The sequence below is a fragment of the Ambystoma mexicanum genome, chromosome 9 (assembly GCF_040938575.1).
Source record: "Ambystoma mexicanum isolate Mex_15411 chromosome 9, UKY_AmexF1_1, whole genome shotgun sequence".
NCBI classification, from domain to species: Eukaryota; Metazoa; Chordata; class Amphibia; order Caudata; family Ambystomatidae; genus Ambystoma; species Ambystoma mexicanum.
The window spans coordinates 718,517,001-718,533,031 of NC_090931.1; the positions used below are offsets into that span (position 1 = coordinate 718,517,001).

The 16,031-nt window shown below is 39.7% G+C and overlaps 1 protein-coding gene across 1 annotated transcript; it reads right to left on the reverse strand.

Moving 5' to 3' along the window:
• Window positions 1-841: 841 nt before the first annotated feature.
• On the reverse strand, window positions 842-13,682 carry LOC138488549 (uncharacterized). Its single transcript, XM_069615612.1, has 2 exons — window positions 13,439-13,682; window positions 842-3,821 (listed from the first exon to the last, which is right to left on the reverse strand). Exon 2 carries the CDS (start codon window positions 3,767-3,769, stop codon window positions 1,979-1,981), a length of 1,791 nt encoding a protein of 596 aa, XP_069471713.1. The 5' UTR covers window positions 3,770-3,821; window positions 13,439-13,682; the 3' UTR covers window positions 842-1,978.
• Between the last annotated feature and the right edge of the window lie 2,349 nt (window positions 13,683-16,031).

Consider the following 16,031-nt stretch of genomic DNA (forward strand, 5'->3'; position numbering starts at 1 on the left):
TACTATTAGCGGACAAAAGGAGTGCTCTTAGAACACTTTCACCCTGACAACGAACAATACAAACAACGTTCTCAGAACACCCCCATTTTGTGTAATTGCAACCATTTCGGGACACTGCGAGTGTTCTTAGAACACATTCAACTAGACAGATTATAATACGGACAGCGTCCTGAGGACACCCCCAGTTTGTGTATTTACGAACAATTAAGTACACCGCGAGTGTTCATAGCTCATTTTTACCTTCTGTAGGGTATTTTGTGGAGATTTGGGACCTGACGGTATTTTATTACCGCCGAGAAATAACTTAGCAATAATCACTCTTTGTATTCAGATTTGGCCATGTGCAACAATAATACAATGGACATGCATTATTTCAGCACCCAGACCTGCATATTTGGTATACGTGGTTGGTGGTATTTTGGTGAGCATAATTCCCTTGTTTTATTTGTGGCCCCAATGTCCAGAATCCCTTATCTTCGCTTAGATTTTTCGTGTGATCACTAGAGAGACCTCAGACCTGCATTCTAGGGAAACCACAATTTCCAGGGATAGTGTTGGTGCGCCACCATGGGCAAACTCACTGACTTATTTACGACAGAGAGCTATATGTGGTAGTCTTGTGGTAATTTCCACTACCTTATATACGGTAGGGAGCTATGTTCAGAGAGTCTCTCTTCCCGTTGGCTCATGTACCTCCAACAAGTTATACTACAGTCATTCACAATTATTCATACTGATTCTGACATACACACATCTGTCTTAAAATGACCATTGCACTGTTTAAAAATCTCCCCACATCATTGGCATTGTAATGGTAAATAGAAAATAAACCACCCGTCTGTTTTCAAATATTTTCTGTATTATAAAATTTACATTTAGGCATGATCTCATTTTTTACAGCAATAAAAGGGAACAATCAAAGCATTTTCAATGACACACTGCAATTATAGTGGCGGAGAACAGAACTTAAATTGCAACATTAGCACTTGATAAAGACACGCACGGGACTTTCATTTTTCTAAACTGACTGCATACTTTCGTGCACACACACAGCTCCCCCAGTTAGGTAATTACCTTATCTGTTCAGATTCTTCTCTCTGTGAATGTGGCTCTCTTGGCGTAACTCCAATAAAAAGGAACGCTTGCCTTCTCAAGCCGGGGTCATTGCCTGGAATTCTCAGCTTTTTCAGATAGGACTGCCTCTGCCAGTGGAAAGGTAATTCTTTCAGCTTTCCCCAGTCTCGACTGCAGCAGGACACCCCCACAGCCAGGTCTTCTCCCCAGTAGTGCAGAAAGATGTCTGCCTGTCTTTTTCCCTGCTACTGCCCACTAAAACTTTCCTCTCAGCCCTCTTTATGACGTGTTCCAATGAAATCCATCATCTCTCATCCTCCTACTTTTCAACAATAGCTTCGCTTATACATTTGCAATTGTTGCAAATCTGACTTCCTCCTTCCTGCCGTTACTGTGCACAACAACACGGATAATCAGGCAGAGAAGAGAAAAATCTGCACACTCATTTAAATGGTTTTCAAAGTATGCCTAATTCTGCAGTAGAGAACACATTTTATTAGTGGGTTATATTAAAATAAGGTTTTATTAGTCAGGTTAATTGTTAATATGTTAGCTGTTAATTTTCAAATGTGTCTCTAGCAATATAGGCATTTCAGGTGAAAAATAGTGTGCATTTTTAAATGAACACGTGTGCTTTTAACTGTAAAAATAGCTTTGCATCTTATATATTAAAATCGTTTTTTTTGACTGAATAGCCTGTCTTTCCTTGTTAATCTGCTAACCCATATAGCAATGCACCGCACCCTTGTGGTGGTGCTGCAAAAAAAAAATGCTACTTGTGCAGTAGTACTGTACTCTGTGCTGTAACATGCCAAATATCCTTACATATACCCTCCTTTTGTTTTTTAGAACTTGGCTATAATCCAAGCCAATCTCTAAAAACAACTTGTTCTTTCTTTTTCTCTTAAAATGCATGTGTATTGGGATATCTTTCTCTTCCTGACGTAGTCAGTAAAATCAGTAACATTTTCATTTTTACTGATAGCACAATCAACCATCCACCCATGATTAGCACCAAGATAGCCAAACCCACTATTGAGCGTTCCCCCCAGGTTCCCCAATTAAATCTTTCCACTTCTATTATGCCCAGATTACTAATTGTAATATTGTTTTTTCGCAAATTCATTTTCATAACATGTCTTTCTTTGTGATTCAATAAATATTCCACATCTGGATCTATTGGAAAAGTATCCCTTTGAAAAAAATCGATATTTTCCACTTGGCTTTCCCAAACATCATTTGTTACATGGAACAATGTTAATCCCCCAATTGACACAATTGCATCCTTTGGAACCTGTAAATAAAAAACATTATATTTTACCTGTTTAACCACGTATGTTCCATGGTTTAAATGTACTACCGTCATGTTCTTTAAACAGGTACTGACCAACCATTTACCTCTGACCATCTTAGCCTGTGCCATTTCTTCACTCCCCATATTACTAATAATCACTTCACATCCCTCTGATATACTTGGGTCAGATTTCAATCCACAAATAGCATCTGTGGCATCAGGAACAAACGGTTTACCTGGACACATATAATTTTGTTCTTTAAATGTTACACATGTTTCCAGGTTTGGTATTAAATAAACTTCAGGTTCCCATGACTGAAATGCCACCACTTCTGGAGTCTTAATCTTAATGAATTTGTCCTCTTGCCAAAATCCCACGTTGTGTACCCACTTCGTTTGATAAATAAGTTCAGGGGCTACAAATGGGATGCATAGCAAAAATCCGATCTCTAGTCTTTCCAAGTCCACATATAACGGCATTGCATTCCCCATTTCGAATGCAATTCTTATCTGTATAAGGTCAATTTCCCTCCTGGTCAATCTTTCTATCATTTGCCGAATGATATCCTGCGAAACAAAATACAAGGGAATATGTCCTTGAATCAATTGTGAAACTGCAGTTTGAACTTCTCTCATATAATTCGTTAATAGTCTATCAACAGGACTCATTATGTTCAATATTTCATTTAAAGTTCTGTCATGCTTAAGTATTATTTTAGTCGCCCGTTGCATCACATCCGCTTGTTCATTTAGAATGATTGCAGTTTCATTTATGAATCTTACTTGTTCATCCAGTCCCCCTCTAATTCCATCTAATGTCTTTTGTATTATTTCTAGGTCAATACTCAGTTGTTGTGCTTTAGTACTCAGTGTTCCTACCGAAATAGAATTGGCTGTTGATATTGTAGTACCTATTATTGCCCCAATTATAGACATTACCATTGATATCGCGAGCATCACCGCACCTCTCTTTCCTCTCTTCTTCTTAATGTCTGCTGAATTCACGAATGTTTTTTCCAATTGCATTAATATATCTCTTATTGACTGCTTAGCGTCCTCTTTTCTTATTTCCAGCCACTCTTTAGTCTGTTCAATCTTAATTCCGGTATTGTTCAAATGTTTTTCAATCAAAATCTCAGGATCCAATGGTATGTAGATATTTTGGAAAATCATCCTTCTATCACTCATGATGAATCCTGGTGCTTCTTCTACCGCGATACCAGATGCTGGTCCAGGTTCAATGACAACCTGTGCTTCTGAATTCTTGAAGATCCCTCCAAATATCACTATTGTTAAACATGTCATCGGTATCATCTTCAATGCTGATCGCTTTGTAGCCTTGGTCTTCACCCCTCTTTGGGGCTTTCCCGGAATCCGTCCTCGCGGTCTCCAGTACTCCATCGTCTCCCGTGGCCTCTGATCCCGGAACCTCCGACCAAATAATGTTAATTGTCTAAATCAAAATAGAAAATAAACAGATTAAGTACATAGCACAATACTAATTTCCACCTTTTTGCCAAAAATAAAACATGCTTGGTAAAAATACTTCTTTTTTTTTTTTTTTTTTTTTCTGAAATTAAACACAAGTTAAAAGAAAACAAACACATATAAAACAGCATTCAATATTTAATACACTTTCTCTCTGTACACCAACCACGAGCTTCCGTTATATGTGCATTTATTTATTTATTTATTTATATTATATATTTATTTATTTATTTATTTATATTATATATTTTCACATATATTACAGTGTTTATGTGCCATCATAACAATCAACTTTTTTTTTTTTTTTAACTTCTTTGTCACTGCCTCCTGATTACACCCATTTATTTTCTCAAGGGACTCTATCCGTTTCCACATGCTCAAGCTGCCTGATCTCATGTCTGGGATGGCATGGTTTGATTTGATTTACATGGACAAACTGCTCTATTGCTGTTTCACCTTCATTTTTCAAAATTTTATACACTACAGGAGAGACTTTATCTATAATTCGGAATGGCCCCTGCCAGGCTGCCAGAAATTTAGAATTTTTCTGTTTACTTTTCCCAAAATGAAACTTGTACACCTGATCCCCTACATTGTATTCCTTTACTGATGTCTTTTTGTCATAATATGACTTAGCACTGTCAGCAGCTCTTTCCAGATTTCTCTGCACAAAAGCAAATGCATGTTGCAAATGCCTCCTCATTTCATCAATATATTCATGAACTGTGGATGCACTCACTAGAGTTTGCTCATGTGTTCTGTATAGTAGGTGTTGTGGTAACACCATTTTCCTACCTGTTAAGACCTCATGGGGGCTAACACCTGTTGCTTTGGCAGGAGTCGACCTGATTGCCATCAAAACCAATGGTAAACGCAAATCCCAGCTGGAACCTGCTTCTGCCACAAATTTCTTTAAAATGTCCACAACAGACCTATTGCTTCTTTCAACTGTACCTGAAGACGCCGCCCGATATGCGATATGTAGTTTCCTTTTCACACCTAGTATTTGCCATACCTTACTCATTAGAGTACTTGTGAAATGACTTCCTCTGTCTGACTCAATTCTTTGTGGCAACCCAAACCTTGAGAACACATGGTTCACCAGCAATGTGGCTGCTGTTTGCGCACTACAATCTGGTGCGGGAATGCACTCAATCCATTTTGACATCAAACATACCACACTCAAAATATAGCGGTGTCCCCTGCTCGACCTTTTTAAAGGACCTACATAGTCTATTTGCAAATCTGACCATGGGAGAGTTAGGCCTCTTTTCATCAATGGTGCTCTATGCATTGGTGAAGCAGGTTTAAATTGGGCGCATACTAGACATCCTCTAGTATATAATTCCACATCTTGGGACATATGTGGCCAGTAAGCATAATCTTTTAGTATTTCTAATGTCTTTTGTGAACCTCTATGGCCTGCAGTTATGGCATCGTGTGCATGGTGTAGCATTAGTCCTCTGAATGAAAGGGGTACTACCCACTGTATTTGCCCTGTTATGGACTCTCTAATCATGAGCCCATCCTGTAATCTAATTCGTGTTTTGTTCTTTAATAACACCCTCAACTCTTCTTTTCCCATACAATCATTTTCTGTTAAAGGATTTTGTTCAGGATCTATCAAATGATTATAATAGATTCCCAAAATTTGATCATTCTTTTGTGCCTCAATCAAATCTTGGTCTGGCGTGTCATGACTCCACTGCACCACCGGTTGATCTACCTCCTTTGGTGCTTTAGAACGTGTGACTGCATCAATTTGTATTTCACCCATTAAATAATCAATAGGTAGCAATTCTCCCATCACAGCCCCAATCTTAGCCAGATGGTCTGCCTTATCATTTCCCTCCTTATCCTCTCCTGGTGTTTTTAAATGCCCACGAATTTTTCTCCAGTATATTGTTAAATTATTTTCTGACACCAATTTGTCTATGGCTTGTATCATTTTTCCATGTTTAAGTGGCTTTTTGTTGTATGTAACCATGCCTCTTGCTTTCCAACCAGGCAAATACTCCACAAAGCTATTCCGTGCATAGTCAGAATCAGTCACCAGGACAATTTCACTGAACTTTTTATCAACTGCAGTAGCAATTGCTTTATAGATGGCTGCCAATTCCGCCACCTGACTGCTCCTATCTCCAATCCTCATCCCTATACTAGGAACGCCTTCACATTTCAACCAGACATTTCCTATTCCTGCCACTAATTGTTTATTACTGTCATTTTCAATGTGAAAAGCACAACCATCCACGTATACAGTTGGCAAATCCTTGCATGTTTTTTCATCAAAAGCTTTGTGTGGTGATTGTTCAAATTCCTGTAAACTAGCTTCCACATCCATTTCATTTGTTATTTGTTCAGCTGCACAGTCATGTAAGTCAGCTAACCCTTGAGCAATTGGGCTCTTTTTATTTTGTCCATATCTTACTTCTACGGGAAAACCTTGTAATGCCAGCGTCCATGAAGTGATTCTGGATTGCGCTAGATTGCCTGATCTAATTCTTTTACTTTCTAAAAATTGCAAAGGTTGATGATTTGTTTCAATAATCACCTTTTCTCCCTGAACAATGGGGCGAAAATGTTGTAGCGCCCACACAGTGGTTAATAGGGCCTTCTCGCATTCATTAAATTTCATTTCAACTTGGGAAAATGCCTTACTTGCATATGCAATGGTTTTGTGATTCAAATCGTGTTTTTGTGATAACACTGCTGACATACAATGTTCAGAAAAGCCTATTTCTATAAAGAAATCCCTGTCCTTTATGGGGTATGCTAAACATGGTGCCTTTACAAGACATTCCTTCAATCTAGCCACTGCATCAGACTGCTCTCTTTCCCATCTCCAGGGAGTATTTAGTTTAAGCAGTTTAGTCAATGGTTGAGTGATTTCTGCATAATTCTCAATGAACTTTCTGTTATAGCCTGTCATCCCTAATAAACTTTTTACTCCTTTCACATTTTTAGGATCTTTTAATCTTTGTATGGCCTCTATTTTCTTCCTTTGTGGATTTAGCCCATGTTCAGTCACTTCATGCCCTAGAAAGTTCACTTTTTTCTTGCACCATTGTGCTTTTTGCAAAGATACTTTGGCGCCTGCTTTCTGCAATTGGCCAAGCACATGTCTTATTTCATCAAAATGGCTTTTAAGGTTTTCATTTTTTATCAAGACATCATCCACATAAACTATTGTCCCTCTTTCCGCTGCATCCGGCATGGCCTTTCTCAAAAATATGCCAAATTCACTCCCACTATTGATGTACCCGAACGGAGCTCTAAGCCAGGCATATTGAGTCCTGTCAAATGTAAAGGAAAATAGGTGTTGTATCTCCTCTGCCAATGGCACACACCAATATCCAGATGTGAGATCTAACGTGGTAAATACATTTGAACCATGTATCTGAGCTAGGCCCTGATCAATGAATGGTAGTGGCCATCTAGATACTGGTACTCTTTTATTTAACTCTCTTAAGTCTGCACACAGCCGCCATTGACCATTTGGCTTTAACACACCTAAAATAGGCGTATTGGATGTGCTATGAATGGGCCTAATTATTCCCCGTGATTCCAAATTTTTAATAATCTCTGCCAATGATTCTAAACATGCCAGCGGTAGTCTATACTGGCGTACAAACACTGGATTTCTGCTACAACCTTCTGGTAGTGTGGCCACATGTAAATCAGTTAAACCACAATCATAAGCATCTTTTGCAAATACATCCTTAAACTCCATAAATATTTCCCTCAGATTGCGTCGATCCTCATCGCTGTTACATGCATCCGCTAAGGAGATCTGCTCTTCTACCATTCTGGAAAATTCTGGAAACTCTTCTGGTAAAGGAATCTCAGCGCTTTCCTCTAACTGTGTGGCTGTGTCTTTTTGTAGAGCTGCCACTTTCAAATATTTTGGCAGATCAGCTTCCACTTCAATGGGCTGATTTCCTGTTTCATTTTCATTTAAATTAAATATTATGCAATCCTCTTGATGGCAGCACACTGTCTCATTTGCATCATAAGGATACACAGAATGAATTTTAAATATTCCTTTGGGCTGAGAGTCCAGGTGTTCTGGTAACTCGCCCCTGGCATCTACATATTTTTCAGGAATATTCCCAATCACCATGTTATTTAAATCTGCCGTATAATGTGATTTTTGTATGGCCATTCCTAATGGGGAGTTTTCCTCTAAATGAACGTCCTGACAACCTTTATTATTTACCATGATTTTTACAGATCCCTCACCAATGTCTACCAATGGAATGTATTCATAATCCAGGCCTTGCTGTTTTATGGATTCATTCAGGCATACAAATGCATCAGAGCCTTTCATCTGCTGTCCATTTTTGCATTTCAGTGTTATTGCAAACTGTTTTGTAAATGCAGGAACAATAGTATTTTTCCTCATCTGTAATTCGACTGCATAAGGAACTAGTTGTGCACAATGATAAGCCCTTCTTTTGTCTCCAAATTCAGGCGCCGGCCCACCTAGGCGTGACCATATTTTTTGATTAAGGAAATCTAACACCATACACATTCTGTGCATGATGTCATTGCCCATGTAAAATTCATTTTGTGCTCCACTCACTATCCATACATTATGGTAAATTGCTTTCTGCCCAATGCTAATTTTAAGCATGCATCTGCCTGTAATTCGGTTTTCAAAGTCTGGACTGTCCAACCCAGAAACATATTGGTTTTTAATCCTAAATTTTGGGATTTCTTCCCTCTCCATAATTTTTTGCAACAATTTCTCATTAATGAAACTCCTTTCATGTTCAAGCGCTAAAGTGGCTTTTATTGTTTTAAGATAATCATTTATACCAGCGTGAACCCATGGTTGCTCATCTTCCATGTGTATCTCTGCCAGAGTGGTAATGTGTTTTTCTGAATCTGTTTTAGGAACAATATTCTGTTTGCATGTATTCTCTTTTAAATAGAAACGCAATGTGTGTTCGTCTATGGCAGTCTGCCAATCTTTCCTTGGGTCCAAGTATATTTGTACAGGTAGTTTTTCATTGTCGCTCTGATCTTTGTCTTGACACCTTAATATAACAGTGACACTAGGTATGCAGCTATTCTGGAGATATACCTCCACAGCATCCTTTGTTTTGGCAACGGTGTGACATTCTTTTATATTGCTGTTTTGTGATTTTAGTTTCTTAGGCCTCAATGGTTTTTTGGTTAAGGACCACAGCACTCCATTCACCCCATCTATGAGAGGAGACAATCTTTTCAGGCAATCTGTCCCCATCAGAAATGGAATTTCACAAATAGATGTGATCAATACCTCTTGTTTCATTCTGTGCTTTCCTATTTTTATGTCAACCTCAGTTACACCTATGATGGGCACCTCCTCCCCATTAAAGTTATGCACTGGGCCTTGATTTGCCTTCACTGTGATCTGACTCTGTGGAGGCCTCCCTTCATTAATACTCTTTACCAGCTCCTTGGACATAATTGTGGCCTGTGCGCCAGTGTCAATCATAGCAAAGGTGTGGCATTTTTCTTCTACAGTGATGGGTGCATAATATCTGTCCTCAACTTCCTCTAATACACATAAGAAATGTGAATTCTTACTGATTTCAGGGCTCACCTTTCTCAGGCCTTTTTCACTTTTGGCTAAGCACATTGGTAAATGAAAAGACATTTTTCCCTCCTTTTTACCCATTTCTGTGCGAGATATTTTATTCATTTCTCCATGTTCAGAGGTTTTTTGGAGTGTGGCCACCGTTCGCCCATCCATCTGGGTAACATCAGAGACCACATTACAACCTTCCAACTGAACATGTGTCACAACATCATTCAGCAATTTGTCATTTTTTAATTCTGTGCATTTGTGATCATTTAGTGTAATACCAGCCCTTTCAGCCTCTTCAAAAATATGTGGCTCAAAGAATTTTTCAGGTGATTGACTTGTACCCTCCTTGTGAGTATTTCCTTTTTCTGTCTGTGTTTGGTAATTGTTTTGCTTGCCCAGGGAAGGAGCTATGGCATCCCCATTTACTCCCTGTTCACTGGTATTCCCCATGCATGAGTCATTTTTCTTAAATCTGTCCCTTTGTTCTTTTGGAATTCCTAATGTTTCTTTTTCATTTGTGCAAATCTTTACTGTTTTATTTAGCTCTAAGTTAAACCGTACCTCTTTTTTAGAAGTATTTGCACTTTCTGTCACAATTTCATTTACTGGTACTTTCATTTTTAATCCATTAGTCATCTCAGAGTCGTTATGCAAAGTTATATCAGAGCAATCTGTCATTTTGGCACTGCAGTTATCATGAGTACTTAGTCACTTTTCGGAAGCCCCCCGGTCATTGCTATGGCCATCAGCCCCCTCTTTGGAAGGTTGTTTTTGCGCTGTATAGAGCTTTCCTATTTGCTCAGCTAACATTTTCACTTGGGCCTCAAGGCATTGGAACCTTTCCACCTCTCTAGGATCCTCTTTCTGTGGCCTAGGTCGATATTGGTTGTTTTCCCCCTGATTGGATCTATTCTGATACCTCTCAGGTGATTGATACCGGTTGGGATGGTTTCTGAATTCTTGATTCATTTGTGGAGGGGAGCGGTTTGCACCCATCCTTTGATTATAGTCCCCTGGTGGGGAATCATTGTACTGGCGTGGACTGTAGTTCACGTTTTGCCTCATGTCCTGTCTCTCAGATTGTGGGTACTGGCCCCTATATTGATTTCCATTATCAGTAAATCGATCCACATATCGGGGCCTATCCTGATTACCATATATCATGGTGCTGGGATCAAATCTGCTCTGTGTCCCCAATGACTGGTAGGGACCATCATTTCTTTGATCTTGATTTTGTCTCTGATTATTGTTCATACCTGCCATATCAGACCGGTATCTTACCCGGGGTCTATCTCCTAAATATCTAGGGCTGATGTAGCTCTCTCTATTACTAGGATCATGTGATTGGAATATTGGTACAGTAAATGGCGATCTTTGTTGATTACCCCTTTGTTCAGGTGTCACATTATTTTTACCTTGGCTTTGAGCAGACTCAAGGGACATTTTGGCTGACCTGATTTCCATTACTGTGGCTGAGTGTTCTTTAGATTTAGGCCTAGTATCTTTCATTTTATCACTTTCTCTACCCTGACAATAGAGTACCTCATATAGCTTGGTGCTTTGATGTACAATCCATTCAAGGGACTTGTCACGGTCAAATTCACGGACCAATTGGGATATAATGTCTTTCTGTAGCCCATAGAAGTATGCGGTTTTAAACTCATTGGAATTTGAGTCAAAAGATACATCAAAGCGAGAGAATGCTCTTTTTAAGTCTTGTAAAAATTGGCGAGGTGATGTATTAGGTCCAGCAGTAATAGTGTACGCAACTTTCTTTGCCTCCTGCAATGACTGAAAAGGAGAAAAATGGCGCCTAATTTCTTTTTCAAACTCCAGCCATGTCATATTCTGCTGTTCATTTAATCCCCTTATGATGCTGGCCGTCGGGGCATCTAAAGTTAAATGAAAATATTGTCTGTACTGTTCCTTAGGTATCTGGAGCGCTTTAAAAATGTCATGCACCGCTTCTAAGTGATCCTCAATGCAGCATTCACCTCCCTTTTTAAATGGTTTGATCAGGGCTTTAATGGATTTCATTATTTTTATGGGGCTACTTGTTGCAATGCATGGAATTGCACTATTTTGTGATTCAATCCTGTTTTCAGGTGTATGAGATTGGTGGCTGCCCCCAATGGGAGTATCAAATCCCCCAAGGGCGCTGCAACCAAGTTCAGTCACCGGCCCAGTCACTGGGGCACTAGCTCTTTGGGCAGAGCTAGAATTCACCTCCACTCCATTGAATGTGGTGCCCTGCCGCCTCTCCTGGGACCTGGGAATGCACATTTGCTGTTCTAAGTCCTTACACTTTTTAAGGAGTCTGTTGGCTTCATCATGCAAATAATTATTTTCATCACTCATTTTATTAATTGCCTCCTGCATATCGCACATTTGCATTTGGCATTCATTGAACTCTTTACTTCTCTTGTCTCTTTCTTGGATCATTTTAATCATTTCTTGTTCTACACTCTGGAGATCACCTTCTTTTTCGCAATGTTCTTTTTGTAAAATCTGCATTTCTGAAACAACCTCATCTTTATCCTGCCTAATGTGATCCACTAAGGCTTTTAAGTGTGTCAATTCTTGCTCACTATCTTCAAATTGTTTCTTGCTTTTGGATAACTGAGTATCAAAGTCTCTGCATTTTAATTGCATGTCTTTTTGGCATACATCCAATTCTGCTCTCAACATTTCCTGATTTTTACTTGCCCCATCTAATTCAGTCTTTAACCTGTTAATTAGCTGAGTATCATTCTCTTGCATTCGCAGTGACTTGTTTAAAATAAACCATATTTTGCCGCATAGCCGTATTAAACAGTCTTTCTCTGCACTTTTATCGGCTGCATTCAATAATCTTGTAAGGCAGACCTGAATTATGCTGCCTTCTGCAAAAATATGGTCTAGTTTTTCTTTCTGCACCTCACCCTGAATGCGGTTACTCCATTCTAAGGTACTGTTCGAAGACCAATTCCCATGTGCAAATAACTTTGCCTCTAAATATTGCACTAGATCTGAGAATGTGGTTTCCCTTTGTGACATTCTGAAATTCGTTTTTAGTGGCACACTGCTATTATAAAATGGGTTCCCTTTAATGTGCAAATGGCAGTGTGAGACACGCTTGCCACGCCCAGTAGGTACTCTATGATCACTTTCCCGGCCTGCAACGCACCATAAATATGTAGGGTATTTTGTGGAGATTTGGGACCTGACGGTATTTTATTACCGCCGAGAAATAACTTAGCAATAATCACTCTTTGTATTCAGATTTGGCCATGTGCAACAATAATACAATGGACATGCATTATTTCAGCACCCAGACCTGCATATTTGGTATACGTGGTTGGTGGTATTTTGGTGAGCATAATTCCCTTGTTTTATTTGTGGCCCCAATGTCCAGAATCCCTTATCTTCGCTTAGATTTTTCGTGTGATCACTAGAGAGACCTCAGACCTGCATTCTAGGGAAACCACAATTTCCAGGGATAGTGTTGGTGCGCCACCATGGGCAAACTCACTGACTTATTTACGACAGAGAGCTATATGTGGTAGTCTTGTGGTAATTTCCACTACCTTATATACGGTAGGGAGCTATGTTCAGAGAGTCTCTCTTCCCGTTGGCTCATGTACCTCCAACAAGTTATACTACAGTCATTCACAATTATTCATACTGATTCTGACATACACACATCTGTCTTAAAATGACCATTGCACTGTTTAAAAATCTCCCCACATCATTGGCATTGTAATGGTAAATAGAAAATAAACCACCCGTCTGTTTTCAAATATTTTCTGTATTATAAAATTTACATTTAGGCATGATCTCATTTTTTACAGCAATAAAAGGGAACAATCAAAGCATTTTCAATGACACACTGCAATTATAGTGGCGGAGAACAGAACTTAAATTGCAACATTAGCACTTGATAAAGACACGCACGGGACTTTCATTTTTCTAAACTGACTGCATACTTTCGTGCACACACACAGCTCCCCCAGTTAGGTAATTACCTTATCTGTTCAGATTCTTCTCTCTGTGAATGTGGCTCTCTTGGCGTAACTCCAATAAAAAGGAACGCTTGCCTTCTCAAGCCGGGGTCATTGCCTGGAATTCTCAGCTTTTTCAGATAGGACTGCCTCTGCCAGTGGAAAGGTAATTCTTTCAGCTTTCCCCAGTCTCGACTGCAGCAGGACACCCCCACAGCCAGGTCTTCTCCCCAGTAGTGCAGAAAGATGTCTGCCTGTCTTTTTCCCTGCTACTGCCCACTAAAACTTTCCTCTCAGCCCTCTTTATGACGTGTTCCAATGAAATCCATCATCTCTCATCCTCCTACTTTTCAACAATAGCTTCGCTTATACATTTGCAATTGTTGCAAATCTGACTTCCTCCTTCCTGCCGTTACTGTGCACAACAACACGGATAATCAGGCAGAGAAGAGAAAAATCTGCACACTCATTTAAATGGTTTTCAAAGTATGCCTAATTCTGCAGTAGAGAACACATTTTATTAGTGGGTTATATTAAAATAAGGTTTTATTAGTCAGGTTAATTGTTAATATGTTAGCTGTTAATTTTCAAATGTGTCTCTAGCAATATAGGCATTTCAGGTGAAAAATAGTGTGCATTTTTAAATGAACACGTGTGCTTTTAACTGTAAAAATAGCTTTGCATCTTATATATTAAAATCGTTTTTTTTGACTGAATAGCCTGTCTTTCCTTGTTAATCTGCTAACCCATATAGCAATGCACCGCACCCTTGTGGTGGTGCTGCAAAAAAAAAAATGCTACTTGTGCAGTAGTACTGTACTCTGTGCTGTAACATGCCAAATATCCTTACACTTCCTTGCGAACAAAAATGACACATACTCCGTCCTCTAAACACCCCACCATTTAGTTTATTTACAAAATGTCAGAACAGCCGTGTTCTCCGCGGACAAATCGAACGCAACAAAAACGTCTAGCACATAAAAAAACAAAACATTGAACCTATCTCATACTCCCCCACCCTCCCCAAACACTCTTACACACCAACACACGGCACTAAATACAATTTTTTATCCACGTTTCACTGCGCTGTATGCGGTCGACTGCGAATACAAGATGGCGGGCGCCACAGAAAATCTGACGCGCTCCACGCCCCTCGCCGTCCAATCAGCGAACACGTCGCATGTCCGCGGACATGACGCAAGGCCATGGGCCAATCAGGGTGCTGTCCGCGGAGCGAACAGGGAAGTCCATCCGCGATGCGAACACAGATGTCACTAATTTTTTTGCCTTACATTTTGGTCATTTTTAAAAAAAACTACTGGACAGATTTACACCAAATTTACAAAAGCACGCTTTTGGGACCAGGCCGCCGCTCCTGCCGCAAATTTGGTGTAAGTCCGTCTAGCGGTTCGGGCTGTAGCCGTGCGCAAAGTTTTTTCCCATTCAGTCTATGGGAAAAAAAAAGTTTTGGGACCCCCCCTATAACTTTTCCCCCCCTGGACGAATCCTCACCAAACTTTGCAAAAAAATTCAGAGTGACACAACTACTTTTTTTGAAATGTTTGGTGAGGATCCGTCCAGGGAGAGCGAAGTTATGAAGTTATAAGCCACCCAAAAAGTGCTCTTCCTATGGAAACAGCAACTTAACCATAACTACATGGCCACTACCGTGGCCATGTAATATATATATATATATATATATATATATATATATATATATATATATATATATATATGTGTGTGTGTGTGTGCTTGTGGTATGGCAATGTGCCAGGCCACATCTTTAGATGTCCGTTTTCCTGTTGATGATGTCACGGTGATCAACAGAGAAAATGGATTTCAGCAGCTAGGACGTGGCGCCACAAGGTAAGTGTGTTTTTTTTTTCTTCAATTAAACACCCTTAGCATCTGCATGGTGCTATGGGTGTTTCATTAAAAGAAACAAAAAAATACTGTTTGGTGTAGTGCTCTGCTGTGCCGTACTTTCCAAAGTCTGTTATTCTCTTGATGATGTCTTGGTCACAAACAGAGAACATGGATTTCCAGAACTAGTATCTGGAGCAGAAGTGCGCCACAAGTTAAGTGTATTTTATTTCAGGTAAAGACACTCAGCACCTGTGTAGGAAACTACCTGAGTGATAATGCAGGTATAATCCATGCCGGCGGACCGAGACTGCCGGTAATGGTACCGCTGCTTGATTTAAGAGACCCTTGGCGGTGGGCAACTACTGGTACAATTAGTTCATTGTTGCGATACTTAATAATAAAACCAGCTGCCCAGTTTAGATCTTTTTTAAAAAAAGAATTGTCAGTTTTTAAAAGAACTGTCGTGTGGTTAAGGAGGGGGAGGGAGTGGATGTAGGACAGATAGGTTAAAGTAGAAAAAGGATTTTTGACAAAGTTTCTTTTTTTGTATTTTGTTTTTCCAACTGGTGAAAAAGCCACATACTTGAGACCGGTTTTGGTGTGGAGGGTCCTACGTAGGGGCAGCAGAGGCAACACTCCCATCAGTGACAACTTGTCAAATCAAGAGGGGGAGGTCCAGAGGATCTCATAGCTGGTGGTGGTGGTCCGCCTTCCTCTGCAGCCTGTGGCATTGTGGGTCAGTTGGTGGATC

Bases quoted from the DNA above. Each gene is read 5' to 3' on its own strand.
- LOC138488549 (XM_069615612.1), bottom strand. From the start codon at position 3,769: ATGGAGTACTGGAGACCGCGAGGACGGATTCCGGGAAAGCCCCAAAGA.